General features: G+C 51.7%; 1 protein-coding gene across 2 annotated transcripts in view; it reads right to left on the bottom strand.

Annotated features, from left to right (window-relative positions):
• Positions 1-4,629: 4,629 nt before the first annotated feature.
• AEBP2 (AE binding protein 2) overlaps positions 4,630-26,232 on the bottom strand; it is a 32,338-nt gene continuing 10,735 nt past the window's right edge. Inside the window, exons 2-10 of one of the 2 annotated variants that reach the window (XM_088457170.1) lie at positions 16,034-16,241; positions 15,104-15,211; positions 14,520-14,706; positions 14,361-14,411; positions 10,601-10,725; positions 8,548-8,615; positions 7,163-7,276; positions 6,288-6,354; positions 4,630-5,746 (exon numbers count right to left, since the gene is read on the bottom strand). In XM_088457170.1, the coding sequence (XP_088313296.1) occupies positions 6,300-6,354; positions 7,163-7,276; positions 8,548-8,615; positions 10,601-10,725; positions 14,361-14,411; positions 14,520-14,706; positions 15,104-15,211; positions 16,034-16,241 (916 nt within the window). In that variant the 3' untranslated portion in view covers positions 4,630-5,746; positions 6,288-6,299. The remainder of the gene's footprint in view (positions 5,747-6,287; positions 6,355-7,162; positions 7,277-8,547; positions 8,616-10,600; positions 10,726-14,360; positions 14,412-14,519; positions 14,707-15,103; positions 15,212-16,033; positions 16,242-26,232) is intronic. The other variant, XM_088457171.1, reaches the window with a different exon arrangement.

The following is a 26,232-nucleotide window of genomic DNA, read 5'->3' as shown; positions in this document are numbered from 1 at the left end:
TTCAAGGGTGTAAAGGTGACCGTTGCCATATTTCCTTATCTGATCAGCTGGTTGTGGCATGGAAAACACCGGTAAACATTACCAGCCACAAAGACGCCTGGCTTATGCTTATCCTATTGCTGAGGACTAATTTACAAAATGGGAAACTTCACCGGCAGTGGATTTTCATGTGACGCGCTTGGTTAAAAGTGCAACCCTACCTATGCCTTCCATGTCATCCTTAAAGGATACTACGGATAGGAAGGTGGAGGTTTGCCTGAAATCCATTTACTCCCTTTCAGGTGCTGCGTGCAGACCGGCCATGGCTATCTGCCGGGTGGCTCGGGCTATGGAATGTTGGACAAACACCCTTGAAGGGTCCTTGGATGCTACCAGAGAGCAGTTGAATCTAGTTGGCAACCTCCAGGATTCAGCTACCTATATTAACGAGGCTGCCTTGGATGTCCGCTTGTTGAATGCTAGGGTTTCCACTGCGGCCATTGCGCCTCGCCGTGCTCTGTGGCTACGCTCTTGGAGGGCAGATGCGGACTCCAAGAAGGGCTTAGAGTGTTTACCTTATAAACAGTAAAGTTTTCTTTGGCCCTGATTTGGATAAAATTGTGTATACATTGGCAGCGGCTAAGTCAGCTTGTCTGCCTTCTGCTCCTGCTCCCTCTGGGTCTCAGACCTCGTCCTTTCGGGCCCCAGGTTAGGTTAAAGCTCAGTCCTTCCCTAGGCAGTCTGTCCCCAAGAAAACTGCCAAACCCAAGAAGCAAGCTTGGAGTGCGAGACTTCCGGCTACCAAAACGGATGACAAACCCTGAGCCTGACGGGACGGGCCGCCCCATGGGGGATCCCAGGGTGGGAGGCAGACTTCAGTTCGCCCAATACTGGTGTCAGACTACCACAGACACCTGGGTTAGAGAAGTGGTCTCTCACAGATATGCCCTTTCCTTCCATAGAAGACCTCCCCATCAGTTTTTCTGCACAGACCTTCTGTCAAACAAGGACAAGGCCTTACAAATCCAGAAGGCCGTACGATCCTTGCTTCAAGCAGGGGTCATTGTACCGGTCCCGTTGCCCCAAAGGGGAACGGGTTATTATTCCAATCTCTTTCTGGTTCAGAAACCAAACATATCCTATCGGCCTATCCTCAATTTCTAGTCCCTGAACAAATTCCTCAGGCTACCTTGCTTCAGGATAGAAACTCTACACAATTTATACTGGTTATGGAACAGGGGGATTTTATGGTGTCTCTAGATATTCAGAATGCATACCTGCATATTCCGATTGCTTTGGTTAACCAGCGTTTTGTCAGGTTTGCTGTGTCACAAAAGCATTTCCAGTTTCAGGCACTGCCGTTTGGCCTCTCTACTGCACCTCAGGTATTTACCAAAATTATGGCAGTGATGGCAGCCCATCTGCGGCTGCTGGGGGTCCACCCGTTACCTTACCTGGACGACCTCTTACTGTTAGCAGGGTCTCCAGAGGTACTTCACCACCACCTGCAGCTAGCAATATCTGTGCTGCAGATTCACGGGTGGTTGATCAATTGGAAGAAGTCCTCCCTGATCCCATCTCAAAGGATGCTCCATCAGGGAGCTCTGTTGGATTCCCAACAGCAGAGGATGTTTCTGACTGCGGAAAAGATCTCCACTTTGCTGACGCAAGTATGCAGATGCCTCCACAGTCGCCGAGTGTCCATTCACTCAGTGATGTATTTGCTGGGCTCCATGGTGTCGACTTTTGACATGGAATATGCCCAGTTGCATTCCCGGCCTCTGCAGCCATTGTTCCTCTACAGGTGGGACGGATTACCCCATCGGATAAAAACGATGGTGCTCTCTCCGGAGGTGCATCTGTCTCTTGCTTGGTGACTGCAGATGGGCCACCTCACCAGGGGGCAGTCCTTTTGGATTCCAGACTGGGGCCTCCTGACAACGGACGCCAGTCTCCTCCATGGTTGGGGTGCAGTGACAGGTCCACACTCCTTTCAAGGACGGTGGACAGCAGAGGAGTCTGCCCTGCCAATCAACATATTGGAACTTTGGGCAGTCTTCAGGGACCTGGAAAAAGCCAGACTCATACTTCACGGAAAGCCAGAGAACGCCTCAACCGTGGCATACATCAACCATCAAGAAGGAACTCTAAGTCAATGACAGAGGTGTCATGCATTCTGACATGGGCGGAAGGTCATCTTCCAGCCATATCGGCAGTGTTCATTCCAGGATTTCTCAATTGGGAAGCGGACTTCCTCAGCCGTCACGACGTGCAGCACGGGGAATGGTCTCTTCACCAAGACGTGTTTCAGCTCCTAGTGGACAGGTGGGGCCTCATGGCCTGCCGACACAATCACAAACTGCCAGTGTACGGGTCTAGGACAAGAGATGCCAAGGCTCTCTTGGTAGACGCTCTGTCAGTCAAGTGGACCTTCCAGTTTGCATACCTGTTTCCTCCAATCTCCCTTCTTCCTCGAGTACTTCGGAAGTTCAAACTAGGAGGCACTGTCCTGCTGGTGGCCCCAGCATGGCCCAGACATCACTGGTACTCAGATCTTCAGAGTCTCTCCGTAGACACTCCAGTGCAGTTGCCTCAATGTCCGGACCCGTTTTCTCAAGGTCCTTGCCTTTACCCGGACCTGGGTCGTCTGTCTTTGACGGCATGGCTCTTGAGACATCCCTCCTCAGAACCAAGGGTTTTTCTGGCTCTGTGGTTAACACCATACTCAGAACGTGTAAACAAGCCTCTGCTAGGATTTACAACAGGGTGTAGCACACCTACTTTCAATGGTGTCATCCCAAAGGTTACGACCCCCAGGTATTTCGGATATCCAGAGTTTTGACTTTCCCACAGGCAGGTTTGGATCTAGGCCTCCGCCTTGCCTCACTGAAGGTGCATGTCTCTGCTCTTTCAGTGTGGTTCCAGTGATGGATTGCTTCTCTTCCAGATATCCACACTTTCCTACAGGTTGTCCTTCTCATTTAGCCTCCCTTTGTACCTCCTGTGGCGCCTTGGGATTTGTCTGTTGTCCTTAGGGCCCTCCATTTGAACCCCTGGACTCAGTGGATCTAAAATGGCTTACAGCTAAGATTGGTTTTCTTTTGGCTATTGCTTCTGCCAGAAGAGTGTCAGACTTGGGGGCTCTCTTGCCGTTCCCCATTTCTTGTCTCACCAGGACAGGGCGGTGCTTTGGACTCACCCTGGGTTCCTTCCTAAGGTGGTCTCTAGTTTCCACATAAATGAGGAAATTATTGTACCGGCCTTTAATTCTCCGGACCTCACGGCGGATGAGGCCTCATTGGATGTGGTACGTGCCCTCAGGATTTATGTGGACTGTACCAGTTCCCTTCGGAAGTCAGACTCCTTGTTTGTCCTCTACGACTTTCACAAGAAGGGATGGCCAGGCAATAAGCAAACTTTGGCTAGATGGCTTCGCATGGCAATCCCTGAGGCTTACACTCATGAGGGCCTTCCAGTGCCGCCCTATGCTACTGCTCATTCTACTCGGTCTGTGGGTTCCTGGTGGGCAGCTCGCCATGGTGCCTCTGTTCAGCTTTGTAAGGCGGCCACATGGTCTTCTGTCCAGACCTTTTTGAGGTATTATGCATTTGATACCTTTGCCTCTCAGGATGCTTCCATCGGGCGGCGGATTCTCCTCTCTGCACAGGAGCGTCCCCACCCTTGAAGGTACTGCTTTAGGACATCCAAGGTCACCCTGTGGACCCTGAAGTAGAAAATTAGCTATGGTAAGAACTTACCTTTGTTATCTTTCTACGAAGTCCATAGGGTTCCACAGGGCACCCGCCCCGATGCCCCTGTGCTTCAGATGGGCTTCGCTCTGGTCACCGGTTTTCCGTCTCCTCCTGTGTGAGAATGTGATTCTAGTGTGTTCCAGACTTTCCTCTCTCTCTCTCTCTTTTATCCTTCTCTGGCCTTTGGCTTGTTACGAATTTGAAGTGCATCCTGGGAGAAAAATTTACTGCGTCAGGTGCCTGGATGACTCAGCATCACCTATACCCCAAGGTCACCCTGTGGACCCTATGGGCTTTGTAGAAAGAGATAACAAAGGTATGTTCTTACCATATCTCTCATTATTCAGTGTAGTTTATGCTCATGTACTTTGGAAGGTGCTGCGTATCCTCTGCGGTGCCATATACATGATGGGTACTAATAATAATAACATACACAGTTCCCAGCCAGATGACCCCAATAGCTATCTATTAACACTCACAGGTCAGGGCAAGGTGACCCTAAACATTGGTCTCTGATTCCCAGCAAATTGTCTGAGACATAATGCATGGGGTAAGAATTTCTAGCTCAGGCTCAGGTGCATCGTCAGCACAGATTCCAACAAACAGGGTTAATTCATCTGTGAGTAAGAGAGAAGCGACATTGCTGTCTGTATCGGGGGGGGGGGGGGGGGGGAGATGATAAACACTCCCCCTCCGGGGAAACCATTCTGCACTGCACACATTACTTCCTCTTTACCACGATAGGCCAGTGTGAACTATGTGGCTTTCTGGCAATGTAAGCAAAGTGCTAGTAACATTACAGGGGCAATATCTGCCCCCCAGTGACCCTTCAGTATATACTCATTATAGAGGACACTTGCGGGATACAGATATCACAAACATTAATACAGAGAGAACCTTTGCTGAATTCTAATATTTTATTGAAAAACAAATGAAATGAAATTCTTTATATTCCACCACGGTCTGTTTGTCCCATGAAAGAAGGGGAAATACATAGCAAAAATATAACTACAACATAATACAGTTCATCCTGGTTGTCATTACAGGGTTCAGCCAGTGGGGGGCAGAAGTGCTTTATTATCTGGCTGTAGGTTGGCCCCCTGCAGGCTGGAATAGGCATTACTCATAGTTCCTCATCTTCAGCTTGTACACCACGGATTGGTACGTCCTATAATTGGGGAGGAAGCAGCATCGGCTCGGCGTGAGGGCAGAGTCATTCCACACTGCGGAGGGTACAATGACTGAGGCCGATCACAGCGACTGGCTTGTCCGATGATCAACAGTCCGATGATGAGAGAGCTGCACCAAAGCGCCTCTGCTCGCTGCAGAACTACAGAACTAGCTGGTGAATACCACGTTACGGTTAGAAGGTGCTTCTTACTTTTATATATATATATATATATATAAAACACATTATTCTGTCCTCGCTAATGAAATCTGTGTTTCTCCAACATGATCCCCTAGGTATTTACAGTAATCGTCTATAGAAACAAAAGCTACAGTAACATCTCAGAATATAAAAATATATTACAAATCTGCGCTATTTACAGGGGACGCGCCCAGAGCGCTGACATTAGGACAGGACCGGGAGAGAACAGCAATTTTATCATCCATATTAGAATAAAGAAAAATATAGTCACTAAGACTTTGGTGCGTAATACATTTGTTTTCTATAGGTCATAAAATAGACGGTAACACGGTCCTAGACATCGGATATTGGGGCTCAGACTGGGCGCCTACATCACAGGAGACCAGAGAGGGTGCGAGAAGGGCGCAGTACCGGGCGGCTCTCTCATGTAGCAGGATACATCCATGTGAAATGTTACACACACAGCAGACAGCATGCACAGGCCTGAGAGCGGACTCACTAATCAGGCAGAAGCAGACATTATACCCCACGACACGTGCGCATACAACGCGGACACAGCAATCGCACACTGGCGGAATGAGGATCGCACGCGTCCTGCTCTCTGGCGCCATCTGCTGTTCTCTTCTCTGGTGACGCGTCCGTGGCTCTGTAACAGAGGATTGAGGAGTCTCAGTAATTAGCAGCACAGTCTGCAGATACAATCCCTCATGTCTCTCCCCTGATTCTGGGACAGGTCTCAGCCACCTGTCAGGGCACCAATCGCTGTGGAATCTCAGCCCCAGAATGTCCTGAAGATCTTCCACACTAATACTCTGGGGACATTGGTTTAGGTGCGATAACATGTACTATTCCACCCCGTACGGCCTCCGTCTACTCTACGCGTCTCTGCGCAACCCTTCTCCCCTCTCACTGCTCAGGACTTTACAGTCTACCCTAGCCAGATCACCCCAAACCCACCTGCCCCTCCGCTGACATAACCACCCCTCACCCACCCATGCTGCCTGTCCCTCTCCTTTACCAACGTCCCGAAATCCTGGGATTACAAGATTCTGTCAGGATTAGAGTCCCAAGCACCAATATCTCCTCATTCCCGTCACACTGAAACAGGGGGGTAATATACCCATTACAGCTGCGCCCCATGTAAGCACATTGCATTTATCAGGACTGGCCAAACATGGCATACACACCAGAAAGTGATCTTAGCAGAAATGATCTTTCAGGGATCCACTGTGTGTAATCCTTTTACTGGAATTTCTGTACATCAGGGAAAAAAAAAAAAGGTCATATACCACAATACACCCTGCCCCCACGCCATACAGACACACCACCATCCACCCCACCCCACCCCACACAGATACACCACCGTCCACCCCGCCCCACGCCATACAGATACACCACCATCCACCCCACCCAGACACAGGACCATCCACCCGCCCAACAGACACACCACCATCCACCCCACCCCCACGCCATACAGACACACCACCATCCACCCCCCTGCCATACAGACACCCCACATTATACAGACATACAACATCCACCCCCCCGCCATACAGACAGCCCACATTATACAGACACCACCATCCACCCCCCCACCATACAGGATACCATCCACCCCCTCGCCATACAGACACCCAACATTATACAGACACCACCATCCATCCCCGCATCATACAGACCACCATCCACCACACCGCCATACAGACACCCCACATTATACAGACACCCCACATTATACAGACACCCCACATTATACAGACACACACACCACCTTAAACTCCCCCTGCCATATACACTCCATCATACCCCCTCACTATACACAGATGCACCACCATATCCCCCACCATACAGACACTCCTGCTATACACAACCACCACAATCCACCCCCCGCCATACACACACCACCATCCACACTTTCCTTCCCCCATACAGACCGCACCGCTAAACACACACACCACCAACCCCCGCCAAACACAGACACCATTACCATCCCCCCTCGGCCATACACAGGCACATGCACAAATGGCAGCTATTGTATCAGTAATTGCAGATAGTCACCTACCTGTAGATGTTGGGGTCCAGTAGCAGGGCAGTGTCTTTCGGGAGTTTGGATAAATGGACAACCTTGGTTTTTAGCTGGTGCCGGTCAGTCTCGTTCACCCACACATCTGGGAGGCTGCGGGAAGAGACATGTATAGTGCACGTGACATGTGTGATAACATCCCTGACACGGGGGCTGATGTGCACAGACCGATCTGCGCTGTCACAATGCGCTAACACCACAATGAAAAGCAAAGGGAGGAAACTGACGCTGCTTCTTGTGGACTAATGCGCCCCCCAGCGTCTCAGGCTAAGGCGCCCCCCCAGCGTCTCAGGCTAAGGCGCCCCCCCAGCGTCTCAGGCTAAGGCGCCCCCCCAGCGTCTCAGGCTAAGGCGCCCCCCCAGCGTCTCAGGCTAAGGCGCCCCCCCAGCGTCTCAGGCTAAGGCGCCCCCCCAGCGTCTCAGGCTAAGGCGCCCCCCCAGCGTCTCAGGCTAACGCGCCCCCCCAGCGTCTCAGGCTAACGCGCCCCCCCAGCGTCTCAGGCTAACGCGCCCCCCCAGCGTCTCAGGCTAACGCGCCCCCCCAGCGTCTCAGGCTAAGGCGCCCCCCCAGCGACTCAGGCTAAGGCGCCCCCCCAGCGTCTCAGGCTAAGGCGCCCCCCCAGCGTCTCAGGCTAAGGCGCCCCCCCAGCGTCTCAGGCTAAGGCGCCCCCCCAGCGTCTCAGGCTAAGGCGCCCCCCCAGCGTCTCAGGCTAAGGCGCCCCCCCAGCGTCTCAGGCTAAGGCGCCCCCCCAGCGTCTCAGGCTAAGGCGCCCCCCCAGCGTCTCAGGCTAAGGCGCCCCCCCAGCGTCTCAGGCTAAGGCGCCCCCCCAGCGTCTCAGGCTAAGGCGCCCCCCCCAGCGTCTCAGGCCAACGTGCCCCCCCAGCGTCTCAGGCTAACGCGCTCCCCAGCGTCTCACGCCACCCAACACAGGACACAGGTACCTGCCACAGGACACAGGTACCCGCCACCCAACACAGGACACAGGTACCCGCCACCCAACACAGGACACAGGTACCCGCCACCCAACACAGGGCACAGGTACCCGCCACCCAACACAGGGCACAGGTACCCGCCACCCAACACAGGGCACAGGTACCCGCCACCCAACACAGGGCACAGGTACCCGCCACCCAACACAGGGCACAGGTACCCGCCACCCAACACAGGGCACAGGTACCCGCCACCCAACACAGGGCACAGGTACCCGCCACCCAACACAGGGCACAGGTACCCGCCACCCAACACAGGGCACAGGTACCCGCCACCCACAGGGAATATGGCTGCTGACTAGCGCCCCCAATAGTCACTATACAGTATGGATGGACGTCATACAGTACATTAATGCAATTTACACCACAACTTACATATCTTCTGGAGTCCAATGCAGCAAAAGTTTTATCTTCCCAGAATCCTCCTTTCTCTTTGCGATGACCTAAGGGGAGACCATAAGAAGGAGAGAGAGAGAGAGGCCCATGAGAAGGGGAAAGAGAGAGAGAGAGAGAGCGGCCCACGAGAAGAAGGAGAGAGAGGCCCACGAGAAGAAGGAGAGAGAGGCCCACGAGAAGAAGGAGAGAGAGGCCCACGAGAAGAAGGAGAGAGAGGCCCACGAGAAGAAGGAGAGAGAGGCCCACGAGAAGAAGGAGAGAGAGGCCCACGAGAAGAAGGAGAGAGAGGCCCACGAGAAGGAGAGAGAGGCCCACGAGAAGAAGGACAGAGAGGCCCACGAGAAGAAGGACAGAGAGGCCCACGAGAAGGAGAGAGAGGCCCACGAGAAGGAGAGAGAGGCCCACGAGAGAGAGGCGCCCACGAGAAGAAGGAGAGAGAGGCCCACGAGGAGGATAGAGAGGCCCACGAGAAGGAGAGAGAGGCCCACGAGAAGGAGAGACCATGAGAAGGAGAGAAACCAAGAGAAGATAGAGAGAGGCCCATGAGAAGGAGAGAGAGGCCCATGAGAAGGAGAGAGGCGCCCATGAGAAGGAGAGAGAGGCCCATGAGAAGGAGAGAGAGGCCCATGAGAAGGAGAGAGAGGCCCATGAGAAGGAGAGAGAGGCCCATGAGAAGGAGAGAGAGGCCCATGAGAAGGAGAGAGAGGCCCATGAGAAGGAGAGAAAGGCCCATGAGAAGGAGAGAGAGGCCCATGAGAAGGAGAGAGACCATGAGAACGTCCATTGCAGGTTCTCAGATCAGATACTCATCTAACCCTTTCCTGCCCATTACTTCCCACTTAATTTTTAATCCGTAAACAAAGCGGAGCGCAGCCAGAAGTTTGCCATCATTGTTTAACCCATTCGCTGCTGAGGGTTCTCACCCTTGCACTGCGCTCCACAAATTATACCTCGTTCTTTCAGAAGATTTTGTAGTCCCAGAAATTACATACTAACACGTCACCAGACAACTACTACCAAGGGGGGCACATTGTTAGAGAGGAGAGCCCCTATTTCAAGCAAGGGTGCCCCCATCTTTGCATCATATACAGTGGGGGAGATAGAGGGACTTAAAATCTCCCCGGTCACCGGGGCTGGTGGGGAAGGTGAAGTACTGCTTAGTTATTTTGTTACCCCCTGACGGTACAGAGCAGGAGGAAGGAAACGCACAGGGGCCCAGTACAGAGCAGGAGGAAGGAAACGTACAGGGGCCCAGTACAGAGCAGGAGGAAGGAAACGCACATATGGCCCAGTACAGAGCAAGAGGAAGGAAACGCACAGGGGCCCAGTACAGAGCAGGAGGAAGGAAACGCACAGGGGCCCAGTACAGAGCAGGAGGAAGGAAACGCACAGGGGCCCAGTACAGAGCAGGAGGAAGGAAACGCACAGGGGCCCAGTACAGAGCAGGAGGAAGGAAACGCACAGGGGCCCAGTACAGAGCAGGAGGAAGGAAACGCACAGGGGGCCAGTGCAGAGCAGGAGGAAGGAAACGCACAGGGGGCCAGTGCAGAGCAGGAGGAAGGAAACACACAGGTGGCCGGTACAGAGCAGGAGGAAGGAAACGCACAGGGGGCCAGTGCAGAGCAGGAGGAAGGAAACGCACAGGGGGCCAGTGCAGAGCAGGGGGAAGGAAACGCACAGGGGGCCAGTACTATGTAAAGTGCAGAATAAGATAACCTGTATTATCAGATATTACAGAAAACTAGCTGAAGTACCCGGGTTTAAATCTTCAAGTTAAGTTTTATTATGGAACGTCGTCCAGTGGAAGGTCCAGAACAGGCTCCCTGGGTCTAAGTTCTGCCCAGCGTACACCAACGGGAGGTTCGAATAGGACCCTGACCCCCCTAAAACCTGGCCAGGAACCAACTGGACCACCTTGCATTGGTTTCATCCCAATCGGTGCAGGGGTGTCCAAATGTATAACCGGACAAACAGACCAATGGATTTTATAAATGACAGTAGCAGTAGATAGCTATGGGATTACTGCACTCACCGTGCTGTGAAAAACGACACTGTGACCATTCCCCAATGACTCTATTTGGGCAGAAAGATTGAAGCAGATGGCTCGATGTCGAATGGCGTCCAGGGTCTGCGCGTCAAAGAAATCATGTGGCCTAGCTGCAAAAGTACAGATAAGTCAGAGGCTGGGAAGAGGGAGAGACATGATATGCAGAGGTAGGGTACAGAGGTGACACGTACCTGCAACCGGGGGTCACAGTGATGGATCTAGTACTACTGTCACTATTACACCATGGGAGACAGAGAACCATTGTGCAGCACCAGGTCTCATAAAGGCCCCTCATCCGTGTAATAGTCACCCGCACATCCATCTTACAGTCTCTGACATGTCGCCAAACACAAAGTGTCTTCACGTGGAAGTTTAAAAACAAATTATAAAATATAAATAACTGATTTGTAAGAGGCCCTGACAAAGCAGGACTCAGACCATCCTCAGTGTACAGCGATCGCAGCTATACGCCGAGCGGCCGCGCCACAGCGTGCAGCGATCGCAGCCATACGCTCAGCAGACAGCGATCGCAGCCATACGTTCAGCGTACAGCGATCGCAGCCATACGCCGAGCGGCAGCTCCTCAGTGTACAGCGGTCGCAGCCATACGCTCAGCGTACAGCGGTCGCAGCCATACGCTCAGCGTACAGCGGTCGCAGCCATACGCTCAGCGGACAGCGATCGCAACCATACGGCAAGCGGCAGCTCCAGCACTCACAGTAACTCACAGTTCTGAAGGAGATCTGTACTGGCTCCATCTTTCATAGGTTGTCAGCAAAGGTTCATGGAGTAAATAGCAAATAACTTACACTCAGACTATTCCTAGAGACTGCAGGGCACTGGGATCCCTTATCTGGACCCTCATTATTGAATATCAGCCCGTCCATTCCCAATTTAAATGGAATGAAGGACACAAATAGTGCACAGAAGTTTGGTGACTGGTGTATCAGGGAGACCCCCTCATTGGCTGCATGTCTGCGACTGACGTGGAGGGAGCGCGCGCCAATTAGGGAGTATGAGGTGCGGGGAGCGCGGCAATCAGGCGGGATAATTACATTAATAGCAGAAGCTGCAATAATCACCCCCCCAATGCTATAATGCGCTATGTAATAAGGAGATATTATATGCCAGTGCGGATATTCCTGGACATACACACACAGCGCTCAGAGCTGGGAGACTTATTTGTGCTATAAAATTTAGGAACAAACGTTGAATTCTCAAAAGCGAAATCTAAGAGAATAAAGAAATGCAACAAAATTCACATATTTCACTCATATAATATTGAGCAGGTACATTGGTAACAATCAGCAATTCGGTAATAACAGAGACATGAGGAACCTGGGACAGTACTCAGGACAGGGGCGCTATGTACTAAGCCTCGGTGAGATAAAGTACCCACCAATCAGCTCCTGTCATGTTACAGGCCGTGTTTGAGAAGCGAGTTAGGAGCCGATTGGTTGGTACTTTATCTCCCCCCAAGGCTTAGTACATTGGTCCCTGAGTCACTACAGAGGATGGCGCTATACTCCCCATCATCAGCCGCGTCCTGGTGTCACCACTAGTCACAATGTCGCCACCAGAAAGTCCACAGGTTCTAAATTTTAATCGACATGGACTTTAGGTCGACCAGCAATATGACGACATGGTTAAAATGTTGCATGTTCATGTCGTCAACATTTAATATGTCAACACCAGAAGGTCGACATCTCTGTCAGCATAATATATTTCCCGGTGACGGCATACAATCGTCCGCTGCCCATGAATGTAAAGCAACGAGGGGGGTCTGACATCTATGGGCAGAAGCAAAGTGCATCCGCTTTAGCGTTTGCGTTCCGGAAGTGTGCGTGACGTTTTCTGTGCTTTACTGTAACACACATGAATGGCCGAAGATATCCGCTGTAGGCCCGCGACATGATGTGCCCGCGTGCAGCAAGCGACATGGCAGTGCCCATAGGCTTCTATGATGTGCCCGCGTGCAGCAAGCGACATGGCAGTGCCCATAGGCTTCTATGATGTGCCCGCGTGCAGCAAGCGACATGACAGTGCCCATGGGCTTCTATGATGTGCCCGCGTGCAGCAAGCGACATGGCAGTGCCCATAAGCTTCTATGATGTGCCCGTGTGCAGCAAGCGACATGGCAGTGCCCATAGGCTTCTATGATGTGCCCGCGTGCAGCAAGCGACATGGCAGTGCCCATAGGCTTCTATGATGTGCCCGCGTGCAGCAAGCGACATGGCAGTGCCCATAGGCTTCTATGAAGTGCCCGCGTGCAGCAAGCGACATGGCAGTGCCCATAGGCTTCTATGACGTGCCCGCGTGCAGCAAGCGACATGGCAGTGCCCATAGGCTTCTATGACGTGCCCGCGTGCAGCAAGCGACATGGCAGTGCCCATAGGCTTCTATGACGTGCCCGCGTGCAGCAAGCGACATGGCAGTGCCCATAGGCTTCTATGATGTGCCCGCGTGCAGCAAGCGACATGGCAGTGCCCATAGGCTTCTATGATGTGCCCGCGTGCAGCAACCGACATGGCAGTGCCCATAGGCTTCTATGATGTGCCTGCATGCAAGCGACATGGCAGTGCCCATAGGCTTCTATGATGTGCCCGCGTGCAAGCGACATGGCAGTGCCCATAGGCTTCTATGATGTGCCCGCGTGCAGCAAGCGACATGGCAGTGCCCATAGGCTTCTATGATGTGCCCGCGTGCAGCAAGCGACATGGCAGTGCCCATAGGCTTCTATGATGTGCCCGCGTGCAGCAAGCGACATGGCAGTGCCCATGGGCTTCTATGATGTGCCCGCGTGCAGCAAGCTACAGAAAGCGTCCCCCCCCTGGAGCTGGTGTAAGTTAGGCCCATAGAAGCCTAGGAGATTCGCAGGATCCCTCTGCACTGCCCCACGGCTTGCGCAAGCAGATGGCCGCGTACGCACATTAGGACTCATGGTTCATAATGTCGGAAGTCTTCTCATCGCCAGGACAGCTCTATCGGAAAAGTTGTCCCAGCAGGTAAGTATTCATGCACCACTGAGCACTAAGGGGCAAATTATAGCCCCCCCCCATGGGATGCGCATCACGTCAGGCTGCCAGAAGACGCTCTACTGTCAACTCGCGGGTAACTGAAAAAGCCCCCATCCCTGAAATGTGGCCTCATACACTATTGCTGCAGTCACGCCAAACAGGCCATCTCACCGCACCAGATCCCGGGCGACTCAGCTTGCGAAAATGCGTCTTGGTCGCAATCGGATGCGAATACTCCTTTAGAACGCTGCGCTGATTCATTTCATATGCGACACTTGTATATCTATGTGCAAATTAATCTGTATACAAAGTGCAAGGATGCAGCGGCCGTGGATTTGTTCCACGCCGAACACGGATACGGTGTCAGACGCGTGCACATATACAAGTGTCGCATATCAAATTAATCTGTGCAGTCCCCGGAAAGTCCATCGCACCCGAGTACGACCAAGACGCAATTTCTGTCGAAAGAGACACGACGAGTCAGGCGGGACCTGGGGGCTCACTTGGCGTATTGAGGATAGGTGTATGCAAAAGGACCCCCCCTCAATCCTTGGCACAAGCCCACTGAGAAGCCCTTTGACCGTTGTCCCCCATATTCCTGGCTGGGAAAATCACAATGATCAGTTATGTAACGGGATTACAAAGCCGATAGCGGTCATCGCATGGCGATCAGTGACATCATACACAGATTATTATACAGACAGGTGGCAGTGGTAGGCGGTATGTACCTTTCAGCTGTACTGGGGTGGTAGAGTAAGGAGAGGTTCCCAGTGCAGCCGCTGGTGAGCAGAAAGACAGAAAGACGCACTAGTTATGGTCCGGGAGTAACAAGGTGACCGCCCCACCTCCGCTCGCTCTCCTATAAACCACAGCTGGGAGCCACTTACGCAGTGAGCGCTTGCGTTTATTCTTCAGCTTCCGGCGCTTGTTCAGTCCGGCTTTGGATGGAGAATCCTCTTTGGACTTGGGGTGGCCGGAGACTTTAGAAGAGTTCTGCTGACTGAAGTGAGTGGGCACATGACGGGCGAGACCGCCTTGAGACGCGAAGCTGGCAGTGCAGCCTCCAACAACACACTGCGAAGACAGAAGGGTCATATGATCACTGCATAACGCTGCCGCCGAGCCAACATCACTAAGGAGGCATCATAGAGGGGAGGTACGTGAGGCTGCAGGAGAATCCGGAGACCATACTATATACACAGGGGGTTACAGGTTATGGCATTGGTGGAAGAGGGGGCGAGATATTTTAGAGTGGGGGGAGAGACTGTCCAATACAACATAAACATCTGGGGAGGTATGAGGTGCTGCATGACGGGTGTGAGAGAAGGGATGAGATGTGTGACAACATCTGGGGCGGTGGGGAGGTACGAGGTGCGTGCACGAGTTACTGGGCTACAGAAGGTGAGAGACCTGACATCTGTAGGGGAGGCATGAGGTGCCCGGAACGCTCATCTCCCACCCCTCATATTACCTTGAAGGGCTTGTCCCCGCTGTGTGTCAGCATGTGACGCTGCAGCCAGCTCTGACTGGTGGAGGGCGTGTTATACACCTTGCACCCCTTCCAAAAGCAGACAAAGACCTACACAGCACAGGAGAGAGGGGTCCGGATCAGGAGTCATCATCTATAATACACGCTACAGACGCTATAACCCCCCAGGAACCGCTGCACAGTGTTATCAGTATGAGAGTAAAGGCTGGATGAGAGCATCGTTACATCATCTATAATACACGCTACAGACTCTATAACCCCCCAGGAACCGCTGCACAGTGTTATCAGTATGAGAGTAAAGGCTGGATGAGGGCATCGTTACATCATCTATAATACACGCTACAGACGCTATAACCCCCCCCCCAGGAACCGCTGCACAGTGTTATCAGTATGAGAGTAAAGGCTGGATGAGGGCATCGTTACATCATCTATAATACACGCTACAGACTCTATAACCCCCCCAGGAACCGCTGCACAGTGTTATCAGTATGAGAGTAAAGGCTGGATGAGGGCATCGTTACATCATCTATAATACACGCTACAGACTCTATAACCCCCCCAGGAACCGCTGCACAGTGTTATCAGTATGAGAGTAAAGGCTGGATGAGAGCATCGTTACATCATCTATAATACACGCTACAGACGCTATAACCCCCCAGGAACCGCTGCACAGTGTTATCAGTATGAGAGTAAAGGCTGGATGAGAGCATCGTTACATCATCAGCGCAAGAGTCATGTGATGTACAGCAGAGGATTCTGGGACCCTCACTCAGACCAAATGCATATATACAGTATACAGTGCTTTGTAATGTCATTCTGTACGGTATAATCTCGTAGAAAGTCACAATACTCCTATGTCCTCTGTAGGGAGACACTGATGGACCCTCGTTAGTGAGTGTATGTGTAACTTACCCCTCCGCGCTGGCCGTCTACGTGGATGGTGCGGATGTGATCGGCGAGGTCGGGGCTGGAGGAGAAGCAGGCCTGGCACTCATCCCAACAGCAGTTGTAGGAAATGCTTTTGCTGGACGACGTCGGTATTCCTTGGCCGATCATCATGGCCGGAGTAGAGCGCCCGCTGGAAATCGTACTGTCCACATCCATCAGTGTACTGCTAATGCTGTAATTACAGACCCCAGACCCATTATTCCGCTGCCTCTAAGCCTTGTACCGCCACCTACAGGACAGACCAATGTACTGCTAATGCTGTAATTACAGACCCCAGACCCATTATTCCGCTGCCTCTAAGCCTTGTACCGCCACCTACAGGACAGACCAATGTACTGCTAATGCTGTAATTACAGACCCCAGACCCATTATTCCGCTGCCTCTAAGCCTTGTACCGCCACCTACAGGACAGACCAATGTACTGCTAATGCTGTAATTACAGACCCCAGACCCATTATTCCGCTGCCTCTAAGCCTTGTACCGCCACCTACAGGACAGACCAATGTACTGCTAATGCTGTAATTACAGACCCCAGACCCATTATTCCGCTGCCTCTAAGCCTTGTACCGCCACCTACAGGACACACCAATGTACTGCTAATGCTGTAATTACAGACCCCAGAGTCATCATTCCGCTGTCTCTGAGCCTTGTACCGCCACCTACAGGACAGACCAATGTACTGCTAATGCTGTAATTACAGACCCCAGACCCATTACTCCGCTGCCTCTAAGCCTTGTACCGCCACCTACAGGACAGACCAATGTACTGCTAATGCTGTAATTACAGACCCCAGACCCATTATTCCGCTGCCTCTAAGCCTTGTACCGCCACCTACAGGACAGACCAATGTACTGCTAATGCTGTAATTACAGACCCCAGACCCATTATTCCGCTGCCTCTAAGCCTTGTACCGCCACCTACAGGACAGACCAATGTACTGCTAATGCTGTAATTACAGACCCCAGACCCATTATTCCGCTGCCTCTAAGCCTTGTACCGCCACCTACAGGACACACCAATGTACTGCTAATGCTGTAATTACAGACCCCAGAGTCATCATTCCGCTGTCTCTGAGCCTTGTACCGCCACCTACAGGACAGACCAATGTACTGCTAATGCTGTAATTACAGACCCCAGACCCATCATTCCGCTGTCTCTGAGCCTTGTACCGGCACCTACAGGACAGACCAATGTACTGCTAATGCTGTAATTACAGACCCCAGACCCATTACTCCGCTGCCTCTAAGCCTTGTACCGCCACCTACAGGACAGACCAATGTACTGCTAATGCTGTAATTACAGACCCCAGACCCATTATTACGCTGCCTCTAAGCCTTGTACCGCCACCTACAGGACAGACCAATGTACTGCTAATGCTGTAATTACAGACCCCAGACCCATTATTCCGCTGCCTCTAAGCCTTGTACTGCCACCTACAGGACAGACCAATGTACTGCTAATGCTGTAATTACAGACCCCAGAGCCATTATTCCGCTGCCTCTAAGCCTTGTACCGCCACCTACAGGACAGACCAATGTACTGCTAATGCTGTAATTACAGACCCCAGAGCCATTATTCCGCTGCCTCTAAGCCTTGTACCGCCACCTACAGGACAGACCAATGTACTGCTAATACTGTAATTACAGACCCCAGACGCATTATTCCGCTGCCTCTAAGCCTTGTACTGCCACCTACAGGACAGACCAATGTACTGCTAATGCTGTAATTACAGACCCCAGACCCATTATTCCGCTGTCTCTGAGCCTTGTACCGCCACCTACAGGACAGACCAATGTACTGCAAGGCTGCACCCAGCAATATACCATACCCATCACTGACTGTAATGCTTTGATGTGCTCTATGGCGTATTATACCAGCAGATCCTGTATAGCACTGCGCTAAGCGTTGCTCACAGAGCACATAATGCTGAGTCTCCTTATCGGCACAGGGAAGGAGGGGAGTGTGTGTGTGGGTGGGGGTCATGGGGGTAGACTTATGCCATTTCTTATTTTGGGTAGCACTAGAAAGTGGTATAATTTGCTAACATTAGGGATGAAGCATCTCAGTAAATGACTGAATACGGTATAAAGGTACGATGAGCATCACAGAACAGGGAATAAGACACGATCACTGTGTATATATATATATATATATATATATATATATACTCTCGTCTCTAGTACGGTATAAAGGTACGATGAACATCACAGAACAGGGAGCAGATAGAATAAGACACAATCACTGTATATATATATATATGTATATATATATACTCTCGTCTCTAGTACGGTATAAAGGTACGATGAGCATCACAGAACAGGGAGCAGATAGAATAAGACACAATCACTGTATATATATATATATATATATATATATATATATATATATATATATACTCTGGTCTCTAGTACGGTATAAAGGTACGATGAACATCACAGAACAGGGAGTAGATAGAATAAGACACGATCACTGTGTATATATACTCTCGTCTGTAGTTGCAAAGTATTGTTTTTATTCCTTGCTTACGATGTCAGTACCAGAACTACGTGGCATCCGGATGATGGGGGGGCTCAGTACATCTTGGGGATGCTGCCGCAGAAGTCCCAATAGCTGGAAAAGCTAATGGATGCAACAGGGAAGCATTCTGGGACCTGTAGTCCCACAACAGCAGGATATCTGGCTCCGTCATACTGGAATACCTCTGACCATCAACACATGATCAGCGTATCTCTTATGTAATGATGTACTTATGTCTTGTTCAGGTAAAATGTATGTAAAAGGTGATTTATAAAGTGCGATCATTATTATAATGGGGTCTCCCTGTTGTATTATCAGTTACATATAGGGGGACATCATATTCGGTCATCTTTCTGAAACAGGACCAGGGCTGACAACCCCTCCCGCGCACACACAGAAATATATATCACTATATAACCTCAGCCAAGCAAAGGGTAACACAATGTAATGATAGGAGGGTTCCTGGTGCCTGCAGAGGGGGAATGGTCACTGCGTATTAGGGATGTGGCACCTATATCAGTATACACAGAGCAGGTACATACATGCTGGAAGGTGCGGAGAGAGGACCTTGCTCACAGGAGCTTACAGTCTACAATACCTATTAGTGTTTATAGCAGCCATGACCTGGGTCCGGGAATCAGTCGTTCAAAAAGATCTACAAATGAAATATTTCTCATTCATGCAGATACAGGAAGGCGGATGGTGCTGCGTTGGTGACCGATCAGTAGATTGTAAACTCTCATGAGCCAGGCCCTCCCTAATCTTCATTGTCACACCTGTTGTATTCATACCCTTCTGTCCCAACGGTGACACCTTACACATCAATGACAGCTATAATACAATTACAATCCAGTAATATAGTGTGGAGAGAGCTGAAGGGTTCCGCTATAGTACATTCTGCGCTCTGCGTGTCATGTGATCTCCGATTGGGGGCTGTGACCAATCACATGGGAAGGACGGGCCCAGATCAGGTCAATACCGAGGCTCCGCCACCACGATCCGGCCAGTAAAAGTACTACTACTCCCAGCCACCTTCTATGGCCTCTCCTCATATATTCTGGCAGACCCCTAACACAAATGATGGTATCCTGGAGAGACAAGCTCTGTCTCCTGTCCGGATACTGCACATTACAGTATGGAAGGGATTGACCCCGAGCAGGCCAGCCGGGCACACCGGCCCCGAGCAGGGCAGCCGGGCACACCGGCCCCGAGCAGGGCAGCCGGGCACACCGGCCCCGAGCAGGGCAGCCGGGCACACCGGCCCCGAGCAGGGCAGCCGGGCACACCGGCCCCGAGCAGAGTGAGGGATATCACCAGCTATAGCAAGGTGGGCTCTATACCCCTGTACCATTCTACCCCCCTTGTGTTTACCTAATAAGCTACAATGAAAGGCTGAACCCAAAGCTCACGCCTCTCAGCAATGAACGCTCAGACCAGGCGCGTCTATGAGAAACATTGCGGCTGAGCGGTCATTTGGGAAGTGCCGTCCTCAGAGGATTGTACTTATGTTAGCTGGTCGGGACTTGGCATTTTATTATTTTAAGACGATGGTGGATGCCCGGACGCGATCTTCGCTAGGAATAGGAGAGTATGGACTTTTTTTTTTTTACAGGTGTCGTGGATTCTACTGTATGAGAATGAGACGTGAATGGCTGCAGGGAATCTAGGCGAGTGGGCGTGAACGCGAGTGTGTATAGGCGAGTGGGCGTGAACGCGAGTGTGTATAGGCGAGTGTGCGTGAACGCGAGTGTGTATAGGCGAGTGTGCGTGAACGCGAGTGTGTATAGGCGAGTGTGCGAACGCGAGGGTGTATAGGCGAGTGTGCGAACGCGAGGGTGTATAGGCGAGTGTGCGAACGCGAGGGTGTATAGGCGAGTGTGCGAACGCGAGGGTGTATAGGCGAGTGTGCGAACGCGAGGGTGTATAGGCGAGTGTGCGAACGCGAGGGTGTATAGGCGAGTGTGCGAACGCGAGGGTGTATAGGCGAGTGTGCGAACGCGAGGGTGTATAGGCGAGTGTGCGAACGCGAGGGTGTATAGGCGAGTGTGCGAACGCGAGGGTGTATAGGCGAGTGTGCGAACGCGAGGGTGTATAGGCGAGTGTGCGAACGCGAGGGTGTATAGGCGAGTGTGCGTGAACGCGAGGGTGTATAGGCGAGTGTGCGTGAACGCGAGGGTGTATAGGCGAGTGTGCGTGAACGCGAGGGTGTATAGGCGAGTGTGCGTGAACGCGAGGGTGTATAGGCGAGTGTGCGTGAACGCGAGGGTGTATAGGCGAGTGTGCGTGAACGCGAGGGTGTATAGGCGAGTGTGCGTGAACGCGAGGGTGTATAGGCGAGTGTGCGTGAACGCGAGGGTGTATAGGCGAGTGTGCGTGAACGCGAGGGTGTATAGGCGAGTGTGCGTGAACGCGAGGGTGTATAGGCGAGTGTGCGTGAACGCGAGGGTGTATAGGCGAGTGTGCGTGAACGCGAGGGTGTATAGGCGAGTGTGCGTGAACGCGAGGGTGTATAGGCGAGTGTGCGTGAACGCGAGGGTGTATAGGCGAGTGTGCGTGAACGCGAGTGTGTATAGGCGAGTGTGCGTGAACGAGTGTGTATAGGCGAGTGTGCGTGAACGCGAGTGTGTATAGGCGAGTGTGCGTGAACGCGAGTGTGTATAGGCGAGTGTGCGTGAACGCGAGTGTGTATAGGCGAGTGTGCGTGAACGCGAGTGTGTATAGGCGAGTGTGCGTGAACGCGAGTGTGTATAGGCGTGTGTGCGTGAACGCGAGTGTGTATAGGCGGAGTGCGTGAACGCGAGTGTGTATAGGCGAGTGTGCGTGAACGCGAGTGTGTATACGCGAGTGTGCGTGAACGCGAGTGTGTTTATAGGAGTGTGCGTGAACGCGAGTGTGTTTATAGGAGTGTGCGTGAACGCGAGTGTGTTTATAGGAGTGTGCGTGAACGCGAGTGTGTTTATAGGAGTGTGCGTGAACGCGAGTGTGTATAGGAGTGTGCGTGAACGCGAGTGTGTATAGGAGTGTGCGTGAACGCGAGTGTGTATAGGAGTGTGCGTGAACGCGAGTGTGTATAGGAGTGTGCGTGAACGTGTATAGGAGTGTGCGTGAGTGTGTATAGGAGTGTGCGTGAGTGTGTATAGGAGTGTGCGTGAGTGTGTATAGGAGTGTGCGTGAGTGTGTATAGGAGTGTGCGTGAATGTGTATAGGAGTGTGCGTGAATGTGTATAGGAGTGTGCGTGAATGTGTATAGGAGTGTGCGTGAATGTGTATAGGAGTGTGCGTGAATGTGTATAGGAGTGTGCGTGAATGTGTATAGGAGTGTGCGTGAATGTGTATAGGAGTGTGCGTGAATGTGTATAGGAGTGTGCGTGAATGTGTATAGGAGTGTGCGTGAATGTGTATAGGAGTGTGCGTGAATGTGTATAGGAGTGTGCGTGAGTGTGTATAGGAGTGTGCGTGAGTGTGTATAGGCGAGTGTGCGTGAATGTGTATAGGCGAGTGTGCGTGAATGTGAGTGTGTATAGGCGAGTGTGCGTGAATGTGAGTGTGTATAGGAGTGTGCGCGAACGCGAGGGTGTATAGGCGAGTGCGCGAACGCGAGGGTGTATAGGCGAGTGTGCGTGAACGCGAGGGTGTATAGGCGAGTGTGCGTGAACGCGAGGGTGTATAGGCGAGTGTGCGTGAACGCGAGGGTGTATAGGCGAGTGTGCGTGAACGCGAGGGTGTATAGGCGAGTGTGCGTGAACGCGAGGGTGTATAGGCGAGTGTGCGTGAACGCGAGGGTGTATAGGCGAGTGTGCGTGAACGCGAGGGTGTATAGGCGAGTGTGCGTGAACGCGAGGGTGTATAGGCGAGTGTGTATAGGCAAGTGTGCGTGAACGCGAGTGTGTATAGGCGAGTGTGCGTGAACGCGAGTGTGTATAGGCGAGTGTGCGTGAACGCGAGTGTGTATAGGCGAGTGTGCGTGAACGCGAGTGTGTATAGGCGAGTGTGCGTGAACGCGAGTGTGTATAGGAGTGTGCGTGAGTGTGTATAGGAGTGTGCGTGAGTGTGTATAGGAGTGTGCGTGAATGTGTATAGGAGTGTGCGTGAATGTGTATAGGAGTGTGCGTGAATGTGTATAGGAGTGTGCGTGAATGTGTATAGGAGTGTGCGTGAATGTGTATAGGAGTGTGCGTGAATGTGTATAGGAGTGTGCGTGAATGTGTATAGGAGTGTGCGTGAATGTGTATAGGAGTGTGCGTGAATGTGTATAGGAGTGTGCGTGAATGTGTATAGGAGTGTGCGTGAATGTGTATAGGAGTGTGCGTGAATGTGTATAGGAGTGTGCGTGAATGTGTATAGGAGTGTGCGTGAATGTGTATAGGAGTGTGCGTGAGTGTGTATAGGAGAGTGTGCGTGAGTGTGTATAGGAGAGTGTGCGTGAGTGTGTATAGGCGAGTGTGCGTGAATGTGAGTGTGTATAGGCGAGTGTGCGTGAATGTGAGTGTGTATAGGCGAGTGTGCGTGAACGTGAGTGTGTATAGGAGTGTGCGTGAACGTGAGTGTGTATAGGAGTGTGCGCGAACGCGAGGGTGTATAGGCGAGTGTGCGTGAACGCGAGGGTGTATAGGCGAGTGTGCGTGAACGCGAGGGTGTATAGGCGAGTGTGCGTGAACGCGAGGGTGTATAGGCGAGTGTGCGTGAACGCGAGGGTGTATAGGCGAGTGTGCGTGAACGCGAGGGTGTATAGGCGAGTGTGCGTGAACGCGAGGGTGTATAGGCGAGTGTGCGTGAACGCGAGGGTGTATAGGCGAGTGTGCGTGAACGCGAGGGTGTATAGGCGAGTGTGCGTGAACGCGAGGGTGTATAGGCGAGTGTGCGTGAACGCGAGGGTGTATAGGCGAGTGTGTATAGGCAAGTGTGCGTGAACGCGAGTGTGTATAGGCGAGTGTGCGTGAACGCGAGTGTGTATAGGCGAGTGTGCGTGAACGCGAGTGTGTATAGGCGAGTGTGCGTGAACGCGAGTGTGTATAGGCGAGTGTGCGTGAACGCGAGTGTGTATAGGCGAGTGTGCGTGAACGCGAGTGTGTATAGGCGAGTGTGCGTGAACGCGAGTGTGTATAGGAGTGTGCGTGAGTGTGTATAGGAGTGTGCGTGAGTGTGTATAGGAGTGTGCGTGAGTGTGTATAGGAGTGTGCGTGAATGTGTATAGGAGTGTGCGTGAATGTGTATAGGAGTGTGCGTGAATGTGTATAGGAGTGTGCGTGAATGTGTATAGGAGTGTGCGTGAATGTGTATAGGAGTGTGCGTGAATGTGTATAGGAGTGTGCGTGAATGTGTATAGGAGTGTGCGTGAATGTGTATAGGAGTGTGCGTGAATGTGTATAGGAGTGTGCGTGAATGTGTATAGGCGAGTGTGCGTGAATGTGTATAGGCGAGTGTGCGTGAGTGTGTATAGGAGAGTGTGCGTGAATGTGAGTGTGTATAGGCGAGTGTGCGTGAATGTGTATAGGCGAGTGTGCGTGAGTGTGTATAGGCGAGTGTGCGTGAGTGTGTATAGGCGAGTGTGCGTGAATGTGAGTGTGTATAGGCGAGTGTGCGTGAATGTGAGTGTGTATAGGCGAGTGTGCGTGAATGTGAGTGTGTATAGGAGTGTGCGTGAATGTGAGTGTGTATAGGAGTGTGCGTGAATGTGAGTGTGTATAGGAGTGTGCGTGAATGTGAGTGTGTATAGGAGTGTGCGTGAATGTGAGTGTGTATAGGAGTGTGTGTGAATGTGAGTGTGTATAGGAGTGTGCGTGAATGTGAGTGTGTATAGGCGAGTGTGCGTGAATGTGAGTGTGTATAGGCGAGTGTGCGTGAATGTGAGTGTGTATAGGAGTGTGCGTGAATGTGAGTGTGTATAGGAGTGTGCGTGAATGTGAGTGTGTATAGGAGTGTGCGTGAATGTGAGTGTGTATAGGCGAGTGTGCGTGAATGTGAGTGTGTATAGGCGAGTGTGCGTGAATGTGAGTGTGTATAGGAGTGTGCGTGAATGTGAGTGTGTATAGGAGTGTGCGTGAATGTGAGTGTGTATAGGCGAGTGTGCGTGAATGTGAGTGTGTATAGGCGAGTGTGCGTGAATGTGAGTGTGTATAGGCGAGTGTGCGTGAATGTGAGTGTGTATAGGCGAGTGTGCGTGAATGTGAGTGTGTATAGGCGAGTGTGCGTGAATGTGAGTGTGTATAGGCGAGTGTGCGTGAATGTGAGTGTGTATAGGCGAGTGTGCGTGAATGTGAGTGTGTATAGGAGTGTGCGTGAATGTGAGTGTGTATAGGAGTGTGCGTGAATGAGAGTGTGTATAGGAGTGTGCGTGAATGAGTGTGTATAGGAGTGTGCGTGAATGAGAGTGTGTATAGGAGTGTGCGTGAATGAGAGTGTGTATAGGAGTGTGCGTGAATGAGAGTGTGTATAGGAGTGTGCGTGAATGTGAGTGTGTATAGGAGTGTGCGTTAATGTGAGTGTGTATAGGAGTGTGCGTGAATGTGAGTGTGTATAGGAGTGTGCGTGAATGTGAGTGTGTATAGGAGTGTGCGTGAATGTGAGTGTGTATAGGAGTGTGCGTGAATGAGAGTGTGTATAGGAGTGTGCGTGAATGTGAGTGTGTATAGGAGTGTGCGTGAATGTGAGTGTGTATAGGAGTGTGCGTGAATGAGAGTGTGTATAGGAGTGTGCGTGAATGTGAGTGTGTATAGGAGTGTGCGTGAATGTGAGTGTGTATAGGAGTGTGCGTGAATGTGAGTGTGTATAGGAGTGTGCGTGTTTTAATAAAATGATACTGTCATGGTGTGTGTTGTGTGTGTCTTGTGTTTATTTTAATATTTCTTTTGCAAGTACCAGCACGCAGGGGAGGCTTGCTGGGACCTATAGTTCTCAAGCAAGACAATATTAGTACATCTATTTTTTACACAACACATTTACACAATCAACCCAACACCCAGCGGCCAGGGGGTGCCGGGGATAGCCCCAGGCCTGGGGTTTCCTGGAGAGGGGGACCCCTTTATTGGGGGGGGCGGAGGTCCCCACCTCCCCAGGTATCCCTGGCTTGGGCAGATGCAATGCTTTGTTGGCTGGGGGACCCGGTGGAGGGGCTCCCCTGGCTGTGGCATTACACCCGCTAGAAAGTCTGGTGCTGGTTATAGAAAATACAGAAGACCTCTACTCATTTCGTCTCCTGTATTTCCAAAACCAGGACCGGCTCACTGAGCCCAGTGCTGGTTGCGCAAAATACAGGAGACTTATGTTCTTTGTCCCCCGTTTTTACACAACCAGGACTGGCTCTGAAGTCCGGGGCTGGTTGTGTTATTAGGGGGGAAACCCCACGTAATATTTTTTACATTATTTTAACATTACAAGTTTTTTTTTTTTTTTTTACACACAGATGCATGCTGGGATCTCACTGATCTGTGTCATTCATACCTGCAGGGAAACGCCTGTCAAATGACCCCCACATTGTCCAGGTCAGAAGGACATATCGTTCATCGTTTGGTTGTGTGTACACACTGCACGATCTGTGGCGAATCGTTAACGAGATTGATAGATCTTCCCGCATGTACGAAAGATCTAAAGGTGCGACCAACGACCTGCGGGAACCAGCATCGTGAGAGCGTACACAGCGGACGGTA

Source organism: Taudactylus pleione, unplaced genomic scaffold (genome assembly GCF_031769625.1).
Source record: "Taudactylus pleione unplaced genomic scaffold, aTauple2 ptg000743l, whole genome shotgun sequence".
Taxonomy (NCBI): domain Eukaryota; kingdom Metazoa; phylum Chordata; class Amphibia; order Anura; family Myobatrachidae; genus Taudactylus; species Taudactylus pleione.
Note: the sequence above shows the minus strand (reverse complement) of the source record. Positions and strands in the feature narration are given on the sequence as shown.